This window comes from Mesoplodon mirus, assembly GCF_964341445.2.
Source record: "Mesoplodon mirus genome assembly, chromosome: 10".
In the NCBI taxonomy this organism is placed as follows: Eukaryota; Metazoa; Chordata; class Mammalia; order Artiodactyla; family Ziphiidae; genus Mesoplodon; species Mesoplodon mirus.
This window is the reverse complement of record NC_138986.1, coordinates 69,973,555-69,995,074: the sequence shown is the minus strand read 5'-3', so window position 1 is coordinate 69,995,074 and position 21,520 is coordinate 69,973,555. Positions and strand designations below refer to the sequence as shown.

At 40.4% G+C, this 21,520-nt stretch overlaps 1 protein-coding gene across 6 annotated transcripts in view; it reads right to left on the bottom strand.

The window, feature by feature from the left end:
- The window catches only part of SNX14 (sorting nexin 14), a 67,443-nt gene extending 46,404 nt beyond the window's left edge, over positions 1–21,039 (bottom strand). For 4 of the 6 annotated variants that reach the window (XM_082633480.1, XM_082633483.1, XM_082633485.1 and 1 more), the window contains exons 1-5: positions 20,734–21,039; positions 5,007–5,127; positions 3,894–3,970; positions 3,734–3,812; positions 363–406 (exon numbers count right to left, since the gene is read on the bottom strand). In XM_082633480.1, the coding sequence (XP_082489606.1) occupies positions 363–406; positions 3,734–3,812; positions 3,894–3,970; positions 5,007–5,127; positions 20,734–20,873 (461 nt within the window). In that variant the 5' untranslated portion in view covers positions 20,874–21,039. The remainder of the gene's footprint in view (positions 1–362; positions 407–3,733; positions 3,813–3,893; positions 3,971–5,006; positions 5,128–20,733) is intronic. The other 2 variants (XM_082633481.1, XM_082633484.1) reach the window with 1 other exon arrangement.
- Positions 21,040–21,520: the final 481 nt, after the last annotated feature.

The following is a 21,520-nucleotide window of genomic DNA, read 5'->3' as shown; positions in this document are numbered from 1 at the left end:
AAAAAGTAGCCTAGGTTCCTCTTTGCTATCACTAAACTGTTAATTGATGACCTAATCAATGGTTCTTAACTGGGACCACTGTGCCTCCCAGGTAAATGTGGCAATCTCTGAAGACATTTTTGGTGGTCACAACTAGGGGAAGAAGGGGTCCCACCAGCATTCGCTAGGAAGAAGCCAGGGGTGCGGCTAAATACCCTATAAGGCACAGTACAGGTCCCCACAGCAAAGAATTACGTGGTCTAAAATGTCAATAATGCAAAAATTGAGAAATCCCGGCCTATACTGAAAACATATCATTAGCACACTTAACTTAATGGTATTCACTATACTATAGAAAAAAAGGTCTTATAGAAAGAACTTACCTGTACCAGGGGTAAATGAAGTTTTCCAACACTAATTCAAGAACCTGCATAAAAATTATTTTTCAAAGAAAAATCAAGTTAGTTAACTCATTCTGGGAAAATAAACTCTACTACTAAGAAATATATAATAAAAACTAAGTTTAGTATCCCATATATTGACATCTAATATCACACTTTCACATGACAAAATGTATATGTCAACTTTACATGGTTGTGATGATGAAAGAAAACATATGAAAAAATACTTTGAAAACCATAAAAAAGAAAAATTACTATTAGAATGACACACATTTTTAAATATTCCTATGATTAAAAAAATTTTTTTAAAACCTAAATTGTTCTGACTCTGAAGCTTCACTGAACCAAAAACGTTCTATGGAAATAAGGAAAATAATAGGCTAGTCTTTTGCATTCCTCACCCTCTCTGTAAGTCAGTATTCCCAGAATAAAATGAAGAAACAAATATAAAAGACTTATATAAAGGGTTAAAATTAGGTGTCAGTGATTATCTTTGAAGCGAGGATAGTGACTAGAAGGGAGCATGAGGGGTACTTCTGGGTGCTAATAATGTTTTTGTTTCTTGATCTGGGGGCTGGTTATATGAATATGCTCACTTTTTGAAAATTTTAGCTGTACACTCAAAATCAAGTTATATGTGAAAAAGTAACAAAACAAAACAAAAGAAATCCTGGGTGTTAAACCTTCCATTCCTTGAGCCTGGGTGGAGCAGTATAGTTTAATTTTTAAAAGGACTTGTAGCAGTGAGCATCAACTTTAAAAAAGACTAGGGAGGGAATGAAACAATATATCTAATCTGACTATATACCTTCTCTGCAGCAGTAATGAAGACTGTGGACTCTCTAAATACTAAGGTAACAAGATGTGGATTTTTTACTAAAAAAGTAAGCATTAGTGATATCACCTGGAAAAATAAGATACATACATATAGACAGTGTTAGGACACAGAGAGGAGACTAGAAAATTTACCATTAAACATTTCATCTTATTAATATATTATTCCCTCAAATTCAACCAGAAGCCCTACTAAGTTTACATCCTAAGTAGCTCTTTTCTACAGCTCCACTGTTCAGGTCCTCATCTTCTCATCCCTATATATAGCAATAGCCTCTAAACTAGTCTCCTCCCAAGCTAGCTCCCCTCCACCCTCCATAAAGCTGCCAAAGTGATCTAAAACATGTATTTGACCACATCACTCCCCTGCATGAAACCCTCAATATATCAAACCACAACATATCAAAGTAAGACAAGTGGAGCTGCACTGATTGTGAAGGGGTGAGAGAAAGCTGTTTGCCAGCCTCTGTGACCATCCACTTCCTTTTCACCTCCCACTGCATCCTGTGAATCACATCTGAAAACTCTAGTTAGGCAATTTGAAAATCACTGACTTCCCATCAATTAAACCCCTTCAGCGTGGCCTTTTAAGTCTTCTGATGATCTGATTTCTAAAGGGCCATATAAAAATCAGTTAAGAACTAAGGCAGTCCTGGGTTTTAGACTGAGTTCTGCTACCAACCAAGTATGATACCTGAGAAAATTATTAAAACTCTCTAAACCCTTCCTTTGGTAAAACCACCAAATCAATAATAGGACCTACTTCATAGGTTGTATGATTACATGAATAATGCAAGTACAGTGATTAGTACAATATCTACTATACAGTAAGTGATCGATAAATACGAGCTAACAGAGTCTGGTCTCTTCGTTGCCCACATCCTCCTTCGCATTTCACCCTCCAGTTTGCTGAACACTCCACCTTGTTTCAAAGCCTCTCTTTCCTTCCAAAAGCTCCTCCCACACCCTGAAATACCCTTTCCCACACTATCAGGCTGATAAACGTCTAGTTATATTTCCTGACTGCTCCTCTCAACAGTTATGCACTTCTTCCTCTGCACTAATGATACACCTTGTACATTTCTTCCATTATAGCCTGCATTACATTATATTGTATATGTCTGTTTAAATGGCTATCTCCCCTCCTAGACTGAAGTTCCCAGAAGAAAGGAACCATACCTGATTTCTCTTTTTATTCCTAGGGCCTAGTCCAGTTCCTGCCTACAGCAAGATCTCAGAAAATGTTTTTAAATATTGGAGCTAGTATTTATTGAACACCAATATGTGCCAGGCACTAGGCTAAGAGCTTTACATCAGTTTTTTCAATTTTTAAGAAGAAACGAAGTGTCAAGCTACAAATAATACTCTTCCTAGAAGTCTTGTCTTCAACAAACCTCAAATCTGCACTCTCCAATAGAAATATAATGTGAGCCACATATATAATTTCAAATTTTCTAGTAGCTACATTTTTTAAAAAGTAAAAAGAAACAGGTGAAGTTAATTTTATATCTTATTTAACCCAATATACCCAAAATATTATCATATATGTAATCAACATAAAATATATAATAGGATATTTTACATTTCTTTTTCCTTACTAAGTCCTCAAAATCCAGTACATATTTTACATATACAGCACATCTCAATCTGGACTAACACATTTCAAGTGTTTATCAATAGCCGCATGTGGCTAGTGGCTACTACACTGGACAGCACAGTCTTAAATCAGGGAATCTGAAGGATGAAAAAGAGCTTACAGAAGAAATGAAAAAGAAAAATGCCAACAGTTTAGCATTTATGCAGCATACTTTTAGCCGAAGAAAGATACAAACTGGGAAAAAGGACAATTAAGGCAGGATTCAGATGCCTAATGTTATTCTTCAACTAATTAGCATTCAGTTTAATTCAATACATATCTATCAGGTACCAACAATATATCTGGCACCTGCACTTGGTGCTGGGAACAAATGAGACCCATTCCTTGCCTTCAAGGACTTGACTGCTTTCTCGGATGGAGAGACCAAGTCTCTCAAAGAAATAACTAAAACATGATATGTTACCAAAAAGGTACATATAAAATGTGACTGGAACAAAGATAAGAGAACATGCTTTCTATTCCTACACTATGGAGAAACATTGAAATGTATCTGACTCTCTGCTCAAGTTAGTGTCAAAGATGGGGTCACAATTCAGTAAGATACACATTGGCTCCTTGTAGCTCAGGTCTCCTCTGGAATTACAAAATGGTTATTTCTACTGTCCTATAATAAAAATGACGATTTTTATAAGAGGTAAACAATAACTAGGTAAACAGTACTTTTTTTTGGCTAAAATGTCCATTTCAATTAGACATGGGATTCAAAAACATTTCTAGTTTACCATTCAAGTTGTATAACAATCAACTACCAACCAAGAATTGATTAGGCAGCATATATTAAAATGCTCCATGATTAAATTTTCCATAGGTATTTAATACTTTCTGCTTGGGTATACATAGCAATTTTATTTAAATCAGTTACCTCTGAGAGAGATGCATCAACTTTGGAAGAAATTTTCAGGTCTAGCCATGGCTGGTAGTTCTCAAGTAGCAAGGCAGGTCTAAAGAAAATCATACAGTTAAACTGCTTGAAATCCAAAATGTAACTGGAATGATCAACAAATTAAAAGTGTTTGACATACCTATGTCGTTTACATTTCACTTTACCACAAACAGCACAGCTACGACCTTGAGGAAATAATTCCTGAAGTCCTAACTGCTAAAAAAGGGAAATGGGGAGATTTGTCTTTACTTTATGTATCATATTTACTAAAGAGAATCAACTTTCCAAAAGTTTGTTAATCAATGTACGAATTCAAAGGACATGATTTTTTTAACTAATATCTGCTTTAACACTGAAACCATTCTTTATAATAAATAATACTTGCTATACCAAACTGCCAATAGGAAAAAAATACCTAATGAAATGCTTTACAATAAGTAAGCCAAATTTTCAAGCTTAAAATTAAAGTCAATTGTTACGCTCACTTACTAAAAAAAAAAAAAAAATCAATCTATATTTGAAAATGATACTCTACTGCAAAGGTATAAGAAAAAACTATTTTCTATTTCTCCAAAACCTTGAATTCAATGAGGGAGAAGACTCGTGATAACTAGGAAGGTTCCTGACCAAATACGGGGTATCACCTTCAGCTGTGTTTCCTCTGAGTAGAAATATCAACCAACCTGAGATGAGGGACTACAACAACTCGGAGAATTTTCAAGGAAGACTTCAAAGTTCGGAAACACTAATTATTTTCGTTATAAAAATATTACTGGTTTGTTTCTATGGAGCAAATAAACATTTAGGGAACAATTAGTTCCCTGTTTGTGTCTGTGCCTCAGAATCACCTGGAAGGCTTTTAACAGGTCCTAATTAGAAGGCCCTAACCCAGGACTATTCAATCAAAATCTAGTGGTAGGGCCCAAGAGTCTGTACTTTCTTTGGAAACCTCTGTTTTAATTCACTGTCCTCATAGTTAATATGCAGTCAAAGGACACTCTAAAATTGTGGAGCCCAATTTTCTGAGAATTTTCTATTTTCTTTCTATAGCTCCTCCTGGGAGACCTATATACTTTAAAAATAAACATATAAGCAAATTTCACTTTAAAAATGTTCTGATGTCTTCCATTATTAAATAATAGCAGATGTATTTTTTAAAAATCACTGCTTTAACATGCTTTCATGAACAATATCGAATAGCACAGGGTCATACCTACTAACTCTTTTAAAAGTAAGAACACAGATATTTTACCTTAGGTTTGTATTTTATCGTGAAGAATATATTTGGTAAGAGAGAATCAGGTCCTAATGAGCAGTAGAATGTGACAACTCCAGCAACAAATGACCAGAAGATCATTAAAACGTGCAGATACCTTAGAAATAAAGGAAGGTAATTATTAGAACCAAAAAAAAGCATATAACCCTAATTTGTCCCTTCATTGATTTCACAAGTTTTTAATTAAGCACCTACCATACCAGGCTGAAGCAACTTCTCCAGTCATGATTTTCTGTAATGTATCTACTAACTATAAGAATCACAGAATGTATATTTCATTAAATGTATAAAGAAGTATAAATTCTCAATATTTCATAATTTGGTACCTAGGTTGTCCTATTTAGCCAATACCACATTTTTCCAGAATACCTTCTAATGACAGGGTAGTATTCAAACCCCACCAAAATTCTGATTATTTTTCATTAAATCAATTTTACTGAGTGCCCGTTTTGTGCTACATAGTACTAGGCTCTAGGGATACAGTGAGGAACAGCACTGCCATGGTCTCTATTTGCATGGAAAACACTATCTGGTAGGTATAACAGGTAAGTAAGTAAATACAATACAGTGTGATGATGTGTTCTATATTATGACAGAGAAAGTATGCATGATATGAGAACTCCTCGGGCAAAATACACAACCCACACTTGAAAAGACAGAAGAACTCTTTCCAGAGGAAGTTGTGTCTGCGGAAAACCTTAAGGAGTGAGTAGGAGAAAACCAACAGAAGAGGACAGGGGAGAGGAAGGTGGGACTGGGGAGGAGGCAGGGGAACTCAAACTGGAGAGAACTACGTGGGCGAAGATCTGAGCACAGTTCCAAGGAAGAAGTGGCCTTGAGATGAATCTAGAAAAGCCAAGCCAAAGCCACATGACACAGTGTCATAGAGTAAGCCACGCTAAGGTGTCTCGATATGGCCAGCCCTCACAGCGCACAGCCCTGACGTGCGTACATTTCAGTTGCCGAGACTCTGTGAGACACCAGCCCCCCAGACATCACAGTTCAAATTCTAATTCCCACGTCGCGGCTGTTAGCTGTGCAAACCATACAGTACAGACTTTGGTGCTAGCTCTTCAGGCCACAGACCACTAAGTAGTGAGAAGAGAATGAAGCCAATCCACAGAGAGAAGCAGGAAAATCCAGGAGGTGTAGAAAGTATTGGCAGTATTCCAAACCCTGGTTCTATGTGTCTCTGAGGCCCAGCTACACTCCAGTTCTTTCTGCACTTACATAATCTCTCCATGATTCCCCTCTTTGCCCAACCTAGTGTGAGCTGAGTTTCTTTCATCTACCATCAAGAGTCCTGAGTAATGCCCAGGAGACAATGAAGAGTTTCGAGAAGATTTTAAGAATTTTTAAGAGTTTTAAGAAAAAGAGTAGTATCACCAGATGATCAGTAGACACTCAGGCGGCAATATGGAGAATGGCCTAAAGTGGAAACGTGCAGGCTAATTAGAAAGCTGCTGAAGTAATTAATCTAGGAGAGTCTACAGATGGCCTGTACCAGGGAAGAGAGTTAGAAATAAAAAGAAGCTGACTGTTTTGAGACATCTAGGAGGAAGAATTAAGGGGACTGAGTAGTTGATTAGATGCAAGGAGAAGGGAGAGATTAAAAATCAGTTCCGGGCCTCCCTGGTGGCGCAGTGGTTGAGAGTCCGCCTGCCGATGCAGGGGATACGGGTTCGTGCCCCGGTCTGGGAGGATCCCATATGCCGCGGAGCGGCTGGGCCCGTGAGCCGTGGCCGCTGGGCCTGCGCATCCGGAGCCTGTGCTCCGCAACGGGGGAGGCCACGACAGTGAGAGGCCCGCATACCGCAAAAAAAAAAAAAAAAAAAAAAAAAAAAAAATCAGTTCCCTTTGGACATGCTGAATTTCAGATATCTTAAGACATGTCAAGCAGAAATGTTCCATAACCAGCCAAATATTGGGTAGTTTAGATCTCTGCAGAGAATATGGGCCAAGCATAAAGGCTTGGAAATTACCAGCATAAAGATCACTGAAGTCATGGGAACGAATGACATGACCAGGGAAAAGCTGCAGAATGAGAAAAGAAGAGAACATAATACATTTAAGAGATAAGCAGGACAAGAGGAATCCGTAAAGGAATCTAGTAATTAGAAGAGTTGAGAAGACAACCGGGGGTCAAGTCAAAATGGCTGTCAAGATAAAAAAAGAAAGAAAACATTTGAACAGGGATGAAGTAGTTAACATGATCCAACACTTGTAAAATAAGGTGAGACAGATTGAGAAGTGTCCGTCAGTTTTAGCAATAAGAGGGCCACTGATGGACTAGGCAAAAGCAGTTTTAGTAGAATGGTAAAGGACTGCAGTGGATTGAAGAGAGGTGGGGAAGTGGAACTGGTACATGTGGATAATTCTCTTTTTAAAGGAAAGAAGAGCTAAGGTGTTAGCTGGAGAGGGACAATGAGGAAAGGTGTTTAGAAAAACCTGATCATATTTAAATGTTAATAGGAGAGAAGGAGAAAAGAGAGAAAAAGGTAGGAGCGAAAAGATAACTTGAGAGAATTATCTTCTCCTAGAGAAGACAGGAGTAGTCGGGATTCAGAGCCAAAATAGAAGAAATAGTTATAACAGGAAAAGATATCTCCTCCCCAATACCAGAGAGAAAGAATAGACTCTGATGAGAATGGAGTCAAACGTGTAGATTTCAAAACAGGAATTTATGATGGCCTTTAGGTGAAACAGGAGATGCTGAGAGTAAAGGGCGAAGGTGGCACGAACGGAAGTTCTAGAAGACTGGGGAAGTTCTGAAACAGCTGCTGGGAAGAAGTAAAGAGAAGGGTATCCTGGGGAACTGCTGAGCAGTACTGAGGCTGAAGAGCTAAATGTACAGGTATGGGATCTTCTCTAGCAACATTCAGTAACCAGGATATAAACACTAAAAAAAACAAGCAGCATCACTGATCCAAGATTTGGAGTTTGTCAGGTGAGTGGAATGTAAGGAAAGAGAGTCAAAGATACTGGCAATAGAGTGGTTGAAGTGATGGGCAATAGAATCTAAGCTAGACTGACCCCAAACTACATAGGAAAGTAAGTGACAACAGAAGAGGGACAATGGATAGGAAGAAGGCAGAGGAATCGGGAGGCTGAGAAAAGCAGGCTTTTCCGAATGAGAGAAGTAGGCACTGGTCAGCAAGTGGGAGATTTGATTTTTAAGATTTCACAGGTAGAACACTTTCTGGTGATAAATAAGCAGGGCCACCATATGGTGGTCCAAGTGGGAGACTGTACAGGAGTCACCTCGAGATAGACTAGCATATTTGATGGGCTACTTGTACAAACACTGAAGTCACCTAGAATGATGGCAGAATTTAAAATGGAGAGAAAGTCTATAAACCAGAAGCTTAGAGTACAAGTGACCTGGAGATCAGTGAGAAAACAGACAGATGGTATATGTTTCAAAGGAGTAAGAGACTTCTATTTCCTTGACAGAATAATTTGTACCAGACTTGCCTTCCCACCATAAACAACTATAAAACTGAACAAAACATGTGCAGCAACTGCTTTTAGGCACTGGATCACAGGCAATATACAGCAACAGAATCTTTAAGAGACAAGAAGCACACAAGTGAGTTCCACATTGATCCCAGTTCTTTGACTGGGGACAACTGCCCAAGTGCAGCATGTTATAGAAAAGGTTACAGAAGATATTGTGAAGGTCTGGGATTTCAGAATTGGGGAATAAAGCACCAAGTAGTAAGAAGGCAAAGACAGATGATTAAAGATGCTTACGTACTATAGACAGTGACCAAGTAAGTGCAAAAGCTGTGAGACAAAGGCTGCACCACCCAACTAGATGAACCTGCCTGGTCTCCAGGCTTCCAGGGCAATTCTATACTTGAGAAACATCCACTACATACCGATTATTAAATGCTCTCACTCAGCACTTAAAACATAAACATGATTACTATTCACTCAAAAAACTGCTATGGCTTAATGTTGCCTGCAGGATGAAACACAAACCCCTTAAACCTTTATGGTCCCTTCCAAGCTGACCCCAACCCACCTTTCTACTCTTATTTCTTCTCATTCCTTTATACAAAGCTTCACTCCAACCAATACCATAACTGACATCAAGTTTTAAAGAAACATTAAGTCTGGAAATTAACTCAATAGCTTATACAGGTATTCACAGAGGAAATTATGAAATTCATGTCCATAGCCACTTACTGAAAATCATTTTGAGCCGGAGAGATATGACTCAGAATTCAGAATTTTTAGGATTCTTGAACAGTTTTATAGCATGTATTTCATAAATAACACAATGTAATATGTTAATGAGGTCTGATACAGTACTCCATAATCAGATATTAATATTTCTGCAGCAAAACATATAAACAATAAATAAATAAATAAGTCAGAAATAAATACTATAAATAGTCTCAAGTCTATTGAGGTCAGGTTTTGTTATTAAATGCCAAACTTAGGGGAAAAGTTACTTCTTCAGAGCTTTTTGGATCTCAGAATTACAGATTAGGAATCGTAGACCTGTGCTTAGACTGAATGACAATAAACACTACATGCAATATGTATACTGCTATAACTAGGGCAAGCAATAGCTAAGGCATTATTTAAGAAGGAAATCTATAGCACTGAATGCATTAATCCTGTTGCTCTCAACGAAGGGTGATCTCACTGCCCAGGGGACATGTGGCAGTACATGGAGACCTTTTGATCGTCACAACTGCAGGGAGAGGGAGAAGGGGACTGTGGCACTTACATCACATGACTAGAGGCCAGGGCTCTGCTAAATACCTTACAGCGTACAGGACAGCCCCCCACCGCAAAGATTTATCTGACCCAAATTATCAACAGTGTTGAGGTTGAGAAACCTCCCATTAATCAGAGACAAAGAAATGCTGAAAACCATCAAGCTAAGCATTCAGAAGGACGGGGTGGGGGGAAAATGCAAATCCAAACACATTAAAAGGAAGGAAACACTAAAAAGAAGAACAGAAATCAATAATGTAGACAATTGGGCTTCCCTGGTGGCGCAGTGGTTGAGAGTCCGCCTGCCGATGCAGGGGACACGGGTTCGTGCCCCGGTCTGGGAGGATCCCACATGCCGCGGAGCGGCTGGGCCCGTGAGCCATGGCCGCTGAGCCTGCGCATCCGGAGCCTGTGCTCCACAACGGGAGAGGCCACAACAGTGAGAGGCCCACATACCGCAAAAAAATAAAAATAAAAAAAAATAATAATGTAGACAATAATGATAAGACAAAAAAGAAAATTAAGCTGGTTCTTTGGAAAAACTAATAAAATAAGCAAACCTCTAACTGGATACTACTGAAAGTTTTAGGGCACCAATAATTACTCTAAAAACCGATAATTAAGAGAAAAGTGTAAGTATTTAACCCACTTTTCCAATTTGAGATATACTTCATTGTAACTAAATGCACCTAATGGAGGATGGAGTAAAGCAATTTTACACACACACACACACACACACGAATTTATTTTTTTTAATTATTTATTTATTTATTTATTTATTTTTGGCTGTGTTGGGTCTTCGTTTCTGTGCGAGGGCTTTCTCTAGTTGCGGCAAGCGGGGGCCGCTCTTCATCGCGGTGCGCGGGCCTCTCACTATCACGGCCTCTCTTGTTGCGGAGCACAGGCTCCAGACGCACAGGCTCAGTAGTTGTGGCTCACGGGCCTAGCTGCTCCACGGCATGTGGGATCTTCCCAGACCAGGGCTCGAACCCGTGTCCCCTGCATCGGCAGGCAGATTCTCAACCACTGCACCACCAGGGAAGCCCCACACAAGAATTTAAACTAAAAACTACAGAAGGAATGGAAGAATACGAAATCATCATGTTGCATCCTATAATGAAGTAACTGATTCAGGGAGTAAATAAACGGTGAAACCAAAGAGAAAGTTTGTTGGGCAGTTGTCACCACCTGAATCCACAAAGTGAGGCAACTCCATCTAATGTGGAGTTATCCTGTGATGTGATGTAATAGGATGCACACAGCATCAGTGAAGTACTCTTGCACCAAATAAATAAATAAATAAAAATAAATCTAAATCTAATTGAGCCTATAAATCTAACTCCCTGTCTACAAAAAATACAAAGGTGCAGGTGAGAGTAAAAATAGAAGACACCACAAGGAAACTATCAGCAAAATCCAAGGTGTGAACAAATGACTCAGTTTCTTCAACAACTCAATAGCAAGGAGGAAAAAAAGAGCGTGTGAGGAGGAATGTTCTAGATTAGGGTTGACAAACTATGGCTTATGGATAGCCCTCAAGCTAAGAAAGATTTTTACATTTTTAAAGGGCTCTTTTAAAAAATAATATGGGGGCCTTCGCTAGTGGCGCAGTGGTTAAGAATCCGCCCACTAAGCGAAAGAGAGGCGTGGACATATATACACTGCCAAACATAAGGTAGATAGATAGTGGGAAGCAGCCGCAGAGCACAGGGAGATCAGCTCGGTGCTTTGTGACCGCCCGGAGGGTTGGGATGGGGAGGGTGGGAGGGAGGGAGATGCATGAGGGAAGGGATGTGGGAACAGATGTATATGTATGACTGATTCACTTTGTTATAAAGCAGAAACTAATAAAAAAAAAAAAAAAAGAATCCGCCCACTAACGCAGGGGACACAGGTTCGAGCCCTGGTCCGGGAAGATCCCACATGCCATGGAGCAACTAAGCCCGTGTGCCACAACTACTGAAGCCCGCGCTCTAGAGCCTGTGCTCTGCAACAAGAGAAGCCACCGCAGTGAGAAGGCCGCACACCACAATGAAGAGTAGCCCATGCTCGCTGCAACTAGAGAAACCCCATGTGCAGCAATGAAGACCCAACACAGCCAAAAATAAATAAATAAATAAGATAAATTAAAAAATAATAATAATAATATGGGACAGAGACCTCATGTAGCCCGCAAAGCCGAAAATATTTATTCTCTGACACTTTACAGAAAAAGTTTGCCAACTCCTGTTCTAGATTACAAGACATTTTACAAAAGTTTAAGAAATGCATCAACTACATACAATGAGTGGACCTAGCTTAGATTCTGATTAGAACAAATGCACTACAAATTTTTTTTTATAAATTTATTTTTTATTTTTATTTATTTTTGGCTGCGTTGGGTCTTTGTTGCTACGTGGGCTTTCTCAAGTTGCGGCGAGCAGGGGCTACTCTTCATTGCAGTGCGTGGGCTTCTCATTGCGGTGGCTTCTCTTGTTGCAGAGCACGGGCTCTAGGTGTGCGGGCTCCAGCAGTTTGGCTCATGGGCTCTAGAACGCGGCTCAGTAGTTGTGGCGCACGGGCTTAGTTGCTCCGCAGCATGTGGAATCTTCCCGGACCAGGGCTTGAACATGTGTCCCCTGCATTGGCAGGCGGATTCTTAACCACTGTGCCACCAGGGAAGCCCCTACAAATTTTTACATAATTAGGAAAATTTGATTATGGACTGGTTATTAGAAGACATTAAGAATTATTGTTAATTTTGTAAGGTTATGGTTTTGTGTAGAATAATTTACTTTTTAAGGGAGGAAGGTTAGACTTTTTAAAAACATTGATGGTTACTGAAGCTGAGTGATGGGTGCTTAGCGGTTCCTTGCACTCTCTTTTTTCTATATATGCTTGGAAATTTTCAAAACCAAAAGTTAAAAACACAAGGTTTTAGCAAGACAGATGAGGGAATAAAAAAAAAAGAGAGGATACAAATATACAATACAGAATGAAAAAGAAATAATCATAGCTATAACTGAAATGAAGAGTAAGACTATAAACAACTATATGTATGCTCATAAATTAGATAACCTATATGACATAAATTTTTAGAAAAAGACAAAAATGCCAGAAATTAGGAAGTGAAGAACTTGAATAGACCAATTATCATTAGAGGAATTAAAATATAATCAGAGACCTGACTATAAAAAAAAGACCCCTGGCCCAAATGGTTTTACCAAACTTTCATAAAACAGTTAATCTCTATTTTATACAGACTGCTTTCAGGGGGAAAAAATGAGAAAAAGCTGCTAATTTTAAAGGATTAATATAATTTTAATTCCCCAACCTGATAAAGATAATATAAGCAAATCATTAGGTCTATTTTACTTATGAATATAGATATGAACTACAAAGTAAAATATTAGTTAACTAAAACTAGCAGTATATCATAAAATAAAGAATAACACCATAAGAAAGGCATATTTTTTAAACAGTTCAATATCTTTAAATCTACACCATCATGAACTAAAGGAGAAAAAAAAAATCAAAACAATGAGATGAGGCCTCTTGACCTAACTACTAGTTTACAGGGAACACAGAGGGAAAAGAACATGCCCCAAAACACTACAGGGATGCAATCAGCAAAAGCCAGACTGTGGAAAACTCTACAGAACAAATGGCCAGTTTCCTCACAAATAAATTACAAGGTTAAAGAAAGGGAGGGGGGAGGGAAGGCAACATTCAGATTAAAAGATCATATTTGGATCTTATTTAACTAACTGTAAAAAGCTGTTTATGAGTAAGATTCATTACGGATGGAGTAATGGATAGACAGACACACAATAAAGCATATAAAAATACAGTAAAATGTTTGAAAGCAAACTTATGGTCACCAAAGGGGAAACAAGGGCGGAGGGATAACTCAGGAGCTTGGGATGAACATACACACAGTACTGTATACAAGATAGATAACCAACAAGCACCTACTGTATAGCACAGGGAACTCTACCCAATATTCTGTGATAACCTATATGAGAAAAGGATCTAAAAAAATGAATATATGTATAAGTATAACTGAATCACTTTGCTGTACACCTGAAACTAGCACAACACTGTGAATCAACTATGCTCCAATAAAAAAAAATGTAAAATGTTAATGTAAAATCTAGGCAAAACATAATTGGTCATTTACCGTAAATTTCAACATTGCTATTTGTTTAAAACTGTTCATCATAAAATGTTAGAGGGTAAAGCTCTAACAAATTCAGGGAAATCTGAACACTGAATAGATATTTAAGGATGCTAAGAAATTAGTTTTTTTTTTTTAATGTGAAATGGTATTGTGGTTACGTAGAAAAAAAGCTCCCATCTATTAGAGATACATACTGAAATGTTTGCTGATAAAATACATCATGTGGGATTTCCTTCAAAATAATTGGGGGAGGGGGTGATACTGGACTTTGAACTGATCATTTTTGAAGCTGGGTGATAGGTATTTACAGGTTTCATTGTACTATTCTATTTTTATTTTGTGTTTTAAGTTTTCCATAATAAAGTTTTTAAATGAAAAAAAGCTATTAAAAGGACATCAGAGCAGATGTGAATGAATGGAGAAAGATTATGTTCATGGATAAAACCATTAAATACAGTTAACTCATCAATTCTACCCAGATTAATTTACAAATTAAATAAAAACTGTGCAAATTCTTTGCCCTCCTCACATCAAAAGCAGGAGCCTAATTTCCTTCCCCTTGAATACAGGCTGGCCTAAATAACTCACTCCTAACCAAAAGAATGTGGCAGAAGTGAAGCTGCCTAACTGCCTAACTTCCAAGGACAGGTCACAAAAAAGATACAGCTTCCACCAGAATCTCTTTCTCAGGATACTCACCCTTGTAACCCAGCACCAGGTTGGGAAAAAAGCCACACGTGAAGGCCATATGTACATGTTCTGGCCTACAACCCAGCTGTAAATAAAAACACTACAAAACTATAATACTGTCATTAAAAAAAAATTTGGTACTGTTGTAGAAAGAGAAAAATAGACCAAAGAAACAGAACATACAGTGAAAGACCCACTTAGTTTGGAAACAAAAACACTGTAGAGTCTGTCTGGGTTCTAATCCTGGCTATGACACAATGCAAATTACTTAATCTCTCTGACTCTTGCTTGGGCCTCTATAATATGGGGTAATAATAATAATACCTAACTCATAGGGTTGTTATGATGATTAAATAAGTTCATAAAAGTACTTGGAAAAGCCTGTCTTAATACTAAGTTAAGGGACTTCCCTGGTGGCAGTGTGGTTAAGAATCCATGTGTCGGGCTTCCCTGGTGGCGCAGTGGTTGAGAGTCCGCCTGCCGATGCAGGGGACACGGGTTCGTGCCCCGGTCTGGGAGGATCCCACATGCCGCGGAGCGGCTTGGCCCATGAGCCATGGCCGTTGAGCCTGCGTGTCCGGAGCCTGTGCTCCACAACGGGAGAGGCCACAACAGTGAGGGGCCCACATACCGCAAAAAAAAAAAAAAAAAAAAAGAATCCATGTGTCAATGCAGGGGACATGGGTTGGAGCCCTGGTCTGGGAAGATCCCACATGCCACGGAGCAACGTAAGCCCATGAGCCACAACTACTGAGCCTGCGTTCTAGAGCCCACGAGGCACAACTATTGAGTCCAGGTGCCACAACTACTAAAGACCGTGTGCCTAGAGCCCATGCTCTGCAACAAGAGAAGCCACTGCAATGAGAAGCCCGCGCACCACAATGAAGAGTAGCCCCCGCTCACCGAAACTAGAGAAAGCCTGCGCACAGCAACAAAGACCCAACGCAGCCAAAAGAATAAATAAATAAATAAATAATTTTAAATACTAAGTTAAGTGTATGTAAGCCAGTTGTGGTAATCTGAAAATAAAGAAAATAATACTAAAACACATTAAGCAGGCTCCATACATAGAAGAAGGCTATATATACAGAAAAAAATCGCAATTTATAAAATAAAATTGTAAACTGCAGGTAAAAGTGACTAGAATGTTAACAGCAGTCAACTCTGAATGGTAAATTTATGAATGATTTTTAACATCGTCTTTATATTTCTATTTTCTGACTTCTTTACAGTTTATATGAGTCAATGTTATTTAGAAAGTTATCAATAATAAGTATTTTTTCTTAACAATGTCTTTTTAATGTAATTTTAAAAGTCTGGGCTTCTAAATCAGAACGATCTACATTAGAATCCCATTTTGCTACTATCTATGAACCTGAGAAAGTTATTGAACAACTCTAGGCTTCAGTTTGCTTATTTGTAAAATGGGGCTAATCAAGGACCTGCAAATTAAAACTACAATGAGCTACCACTATACACTCACTAAAATGGCTAAACTAAACCTATAAACCATATCAGAAAGAACTGTAAAACATTTTTGGCAAGAGTAAAATTGGTATAACCACTTTGGAAAACTGTCTAGCAGTATCTACTTAAGTTAAACAAATGTATATGCTATGATTAAGCATTTTCATTTATGGCTATATACACCCAAAAGAAATAAGTACATATGTCTATCAAAAGAAATATATATTAGAATATTCACAGCAGCATTATTCATAATAGCCAAAGACTGTAAACAATTCAAATGCCTTTCAAAAGAATGGACAAAGTGTGGCATAGTCTCAATGGAATACGACACAATAACAAAAAAGAAAAACTACTGATATATGCAACAATATGGATAAATCTCAAAAGGAAAGTTGAGAAAAAGGAACCAGATACAAGACCATATGATACCATTAATATGAAGTTCAAAAACAACAAATCTGATACATGACAAGGAGAAGGTTATTGACAAGGGAGCCTACTAGCGTGCTAAAAATGTTTTACATCTTGATCTGCGTGGTGGTTACATGGGGAGCCATATTTTAAAATTCACAGAACTATACAATTTCGTATGTGTTATACACTTTTCTGTAAGTTATATCTCATAAAAACAGTCACTGAGGCTAGTAATAGTACCTATTCACAGTGTTGTGAGGATAAATAAGACAAAAATAACTGCTAACATTTAATAAGAGCACACTTGCTGAGGACCATTCTAAGCACTTTCCATGTGTTAACCCACTCAACTCATCAAAGTAACCGTATAATGTAGGTACTAGTATTATGCCCATTTTACAGATTACGGGACTGGGACAGATAAAAATTAGACTACTTATCCAAAGTCATATAACTAGTTAACGGAGGAGTCAGAGTAAAATTCTTACAATCAAGCTTCAGATTCAAAACTTTCAACCACATCAATAAATTGCCTCAATAATAAATGAAGGGGACCTCCCTGGTGGCAAAGTGGATAAGACTCCATGCTCCCAATGCAGGGGGCCCAGGTTCAATCCCTGGTCAGGGAACTAGATCCCACATGCATGCCGCAACTAAGGAGCTGGCGAGCTGCAACTAAGGAGCCCACCTGCCGCAACTAAGCCCTGGCGCAACCAAAAATAAATAAATATATTTTTTAAAAACCTCAATTACAGTTAAACGCTAGGAAAAAATCTATACAAAAAATAATAATAATAAATGAAAACTCTTAACACAATACCTGAGCCAAACAAAGTACTCACAAAGTGTTATCTATTATAACTATTACCATTATTATTAGGATTAACTTAAAATGTTCCTAATTATAATACTCAAATATTCAATCCTATGACTGGCCAATAAATCTATATATAATTGTATCTATGCTCTTAATTTATCCCAACAATACTGCAAAGGTGATATCATAATTTGAAATATATAAAGTATGTTACTCTACTCTTCCCATAAATCAGTTACAATGGTCCAAAGGTTATATCTATTTATCTTTCCACAGATAAGATTCATAATTTTAATGCATATTGAAAGAAAATTTTATATGCTAAATAACACCTTGAGAGTTCTTTAGGAGTTAAAGTTTCAAGACAACTAGAGAAAAAATTAATTTCAAAAAGAGTATTAGTCCGGGACTTCCCTGGTGGTGCAGTGGTTAAGAATCCGCCTGCCAATGCAGGGGATACGGGTTCGAGCCTTGCTCCAGGCAGATTCCCACATGCTGTGGAGCAACTAAGCCCATGTGCCACAACTACTGAGCCCACGCGCCACAACTACTGAAGCCTGCACACTCCAGGGCCCACCTGCTGCAACTACTGAAGCCCACGTGCCTAGAGCCCGAGCTCTATAACAAGAGAAGCCACCACAATGAGAAGCCTGTGCACTACAACTAAGAGTAGCCCCTGCTCACCGCAACTAGAGAAGGCCTGTGCAGCAACGAAGACCCAAGACAGCTAAAAAAAAAAAAAAAAAAAAGAGTATTAGTCTAAGTTTAACCATACTAACCAGGGGAGTTTTTGTTTGGTTGGGTTCTTTTGTGTGTTTTTTGTTTGGGTTTTGTTGTTGTTTTGTTGTTTTGTGTGAGTGTGTGTTTTTTGTGGGTTTTTTTGGAGGGGTTTGTTTTTGGCTATGCCAGGTGCCTTGTGGGACTTTTTTTTTTAACTTTTTATTTTATATTGGCGTATAGTTGATTACCAGTGTTGTGATAGTTTCAGGTGTACAGCAAAGTGATTCAGTTATACATATACATGTATCTACTCTTTTTCATATTCTTTCCCCATTTAGGTGGTTACATAGTATTGGGCAGAGTTCCCTGTGCTATACAGAAGGTCCCTGTTGTTTATCCATTTTAAATGTTGCAGTGGATCTTAATTCCCTGACCAAGGATCGAACCCAAGCCCCCAGCAGTGGAAGCACAGAGTCCTAACCACTGGACTGCCGGGGAATTCGCAACCAGGGGAGATTTAAAACTGAAAATTTCTTTTAAAGTTATTTCTAAAAATTAACTGGTGAAATGCCTGTACAGAAATCATTTGTTGAACATATGTACAAAGCATATCTTCTCATTTTTTTCTAGTTCCATAGTTATGCCCCCAATGTTTTCTGTATTATATACACATACATATATATTTTTAGATTTCTGAATAGATGTGCCATGTATGCGAAAACAATTTCATTCATAAATCCAACCACTCAGAGATAACACTTATGTGTTATTTCCTTCTTTCCTTGCATAACGCAAATACAGGGTACAGAGATCAGATGTTATACAGACCTGATGTTATCTTATGACTTCTTTTTTTTTTTTTTTTTTTTTTTTTGCGGTACGCGGGCCTTCCACTGCTGTGGCCTCTCCCGCTGCGGAGCACAGGCTCCGGACGCGCAGGCCCAGCGGCCATGGCTCACAGGCCCAGCCGCTCCGCGGCATGTGGGATCCTCCCGCACCGGGGCACGAACCCGTGTCCCCTGCATCGGCAGGTGGACTCTCAACCACTGCGCCACCAGGGAAGCCCCGCTATGACTTCTTAACAACATAGAACACTGGATGCTATGATTAAGTTGGAAATCTAGTTAAACCTGCTCCTACATAGCTGCCCTACTTTAGAGACCTAAACTGACCCGACTCCCAAAGAAGACAGGTAAGAATCCCTGGACAAAACTTAAAAATCGTATTGGGGCTTCCCTGGTGGCGCAGTGGTTGAAAATCTGCCTGCCAATGCAGGGGACACAAGTTCGAGCCCTGGTCTGGGAAGATCCCACATGCCGCGGAGCAACTAGCCCCGTGAGCCATGGCCGCTGGGCCTGCGCGTCTGGAGCCTGTGCTCCGCAACAAGAGAGGCCGCGATAGTGAGAGGCCCGCGCACCGCGATGAGGAGTGGCCCCCACTTGCCGCAACTAGAGAAAGCCCTCGCACAGAAACGAAGAGCCAACACAGCAATCAATCAATCAATCAATAAAATTTTTTAAAAAACTTAAAAATCGTATAAAGTTGACATGTTTTTCAGACTAAACCTGTTAATCTGGCTTGAAATACCTTCCAGATGACAAAGCAAGTAAGTACTTAATATTTTCCACTCTCTTAAGGATTCCACTTCTTCCATACTCTTACAATCAAACATCTTGCCATGACAATCAAAGTACATTTTCCAGTAATATCAATCGCTGTTTAAACCTCATATTATATAAACCCAGAGTCAACTAATAAGAAAGCAAAGAGGTCAGGGAAGAAACCCAACTTCAACACAGTCACAGGAAACGGTTATCTTAGAGCAAAATTAAACTACCAAATTTCTTGTGAATGCTTCCCCGTTCCTATCCTTGGGGATTAACTACTTCCAGATAAAGAGTAAGGATGGCTGCACGCTCGAAACATCAGAGGAAACAGCACGCAGATGCTGTCGCTGACAACTGTCTCAGATTCCTTTCCACCGAAAGCAAATCTGAAGATAATTCTAAAGGAACATTTCTCCAGTACTTCCTATATCATCGCTACCGTTTCTAGAAAATCTACCAGTTTATTTCAGGGGCAGAACCTTCCGTTTTCAACATGTCAATTAAATTTACCAATTTTACTTTTCAGTCTTCCCTTTAAAACTATTCTAGAGATGATGGTACTATTTTGCTTTCTGACTTGGGTTCAGCAAATCTTTACGACCTTGCGCTGTAACCAACAACACTGCGGGAAAACCGTGATCGACTGTGATCTATACTGTGGGTGGGTGGGTGCGCGCGCGCGCGGTGAGAGCTAAGGAAGTCCGTCTAAACCTGCGACTGCGACAGGACCTTGCACCCTCCTCCATCAGCTGACCGTACCGCCCGGACAGATTTCATTCTGAAAAGCATCGTTGATGGAGGCCCAGGTTTTAAGAAATGGGTGAAAACAAGGGACGAATGGGGTCTGGGTGGCTGAGGAGGCGAGGCCTTGCGAGAGGGGGTACTCGAGCCCAACCCCGCCCGCACTTCCGGGCTCCGATGCCCAGCCCGGCTTCCCCGAGCCGCTCTCCCCAGAGGCCCCGCAGGCGGCCCCACGTCCCGCAGCTGCGCAGCCCGACGTTCTCCGCGCAGCGATGCAACGCGGCCTGCGTCCAGAGTTTCGGAGGAGAGCTACCATCTGCCCCCCGCCCAGCTGGCTCGGCGCCGCCGCGTTACCTGTTGAGGAGCAGGGAGGCGGCGCTGAGGCAGAGCAGCAGGAAGCAGAACATCGGGTACTGGCGACAGATCTCGCGTCCTACGTCCAGCCGCAGACGCTGCTTCAGCTTCTCTGCCAACGTCCGCACCCAGGGCGCCATCTCCGTCGGCGCGGCTGAAGCTGCACTACAGACTGAGGCTGAGGTCGAGGCGACCCCCCATCAACTTCCCGCGTCTCCGCCCCCGGCCCGGGCAGCGGACCCAGACCGCCGGCGACCGGCGGACGGTCCGCCGGCTGCAACTGCCCAAGGCCCCGCCCACGGGCTCCGCCGCGCGTGCGCGGCCACGCCCCCACCCGCCTGGGGTTCAGCCGTACGACGTGTCCGCCGTCACCCCGCGCAAGGCCTGTCGGTCCCGCTGCTCAGCCGCCGGGCCAGAGCCGCGCGCCGGCCTCCGATGAAAGGCACCGTTCCCCAGCTACCGGCCCTTTTCGGAAATCGGGGGGAAGCTGCAGCACCCAGTAACCGCCTGTATTGTTGAGGAAAGACAGAAGGTTGTGCCCGAGCACAGGAGAAACTGCAGCCGCCCGCAGCCGTCGGGCCCTGCCTGCGGGACTCCCTGAGCTCGCGGGCCGCTGGGGACTGTAGTCTTTTTGACGCGCCCCCCAGCACTCTCCACGCCTCCTCTCCGTAAGCTCAGCTCTACGTGGGGACAGGTCCAAGGTTTGCATGATGCCCAAAGGGGAGGAGGGGGGACACCTCTCAGTCCTTATTTTGCACGGGCCGCGCGCGGGTGAGTAAAACAACCC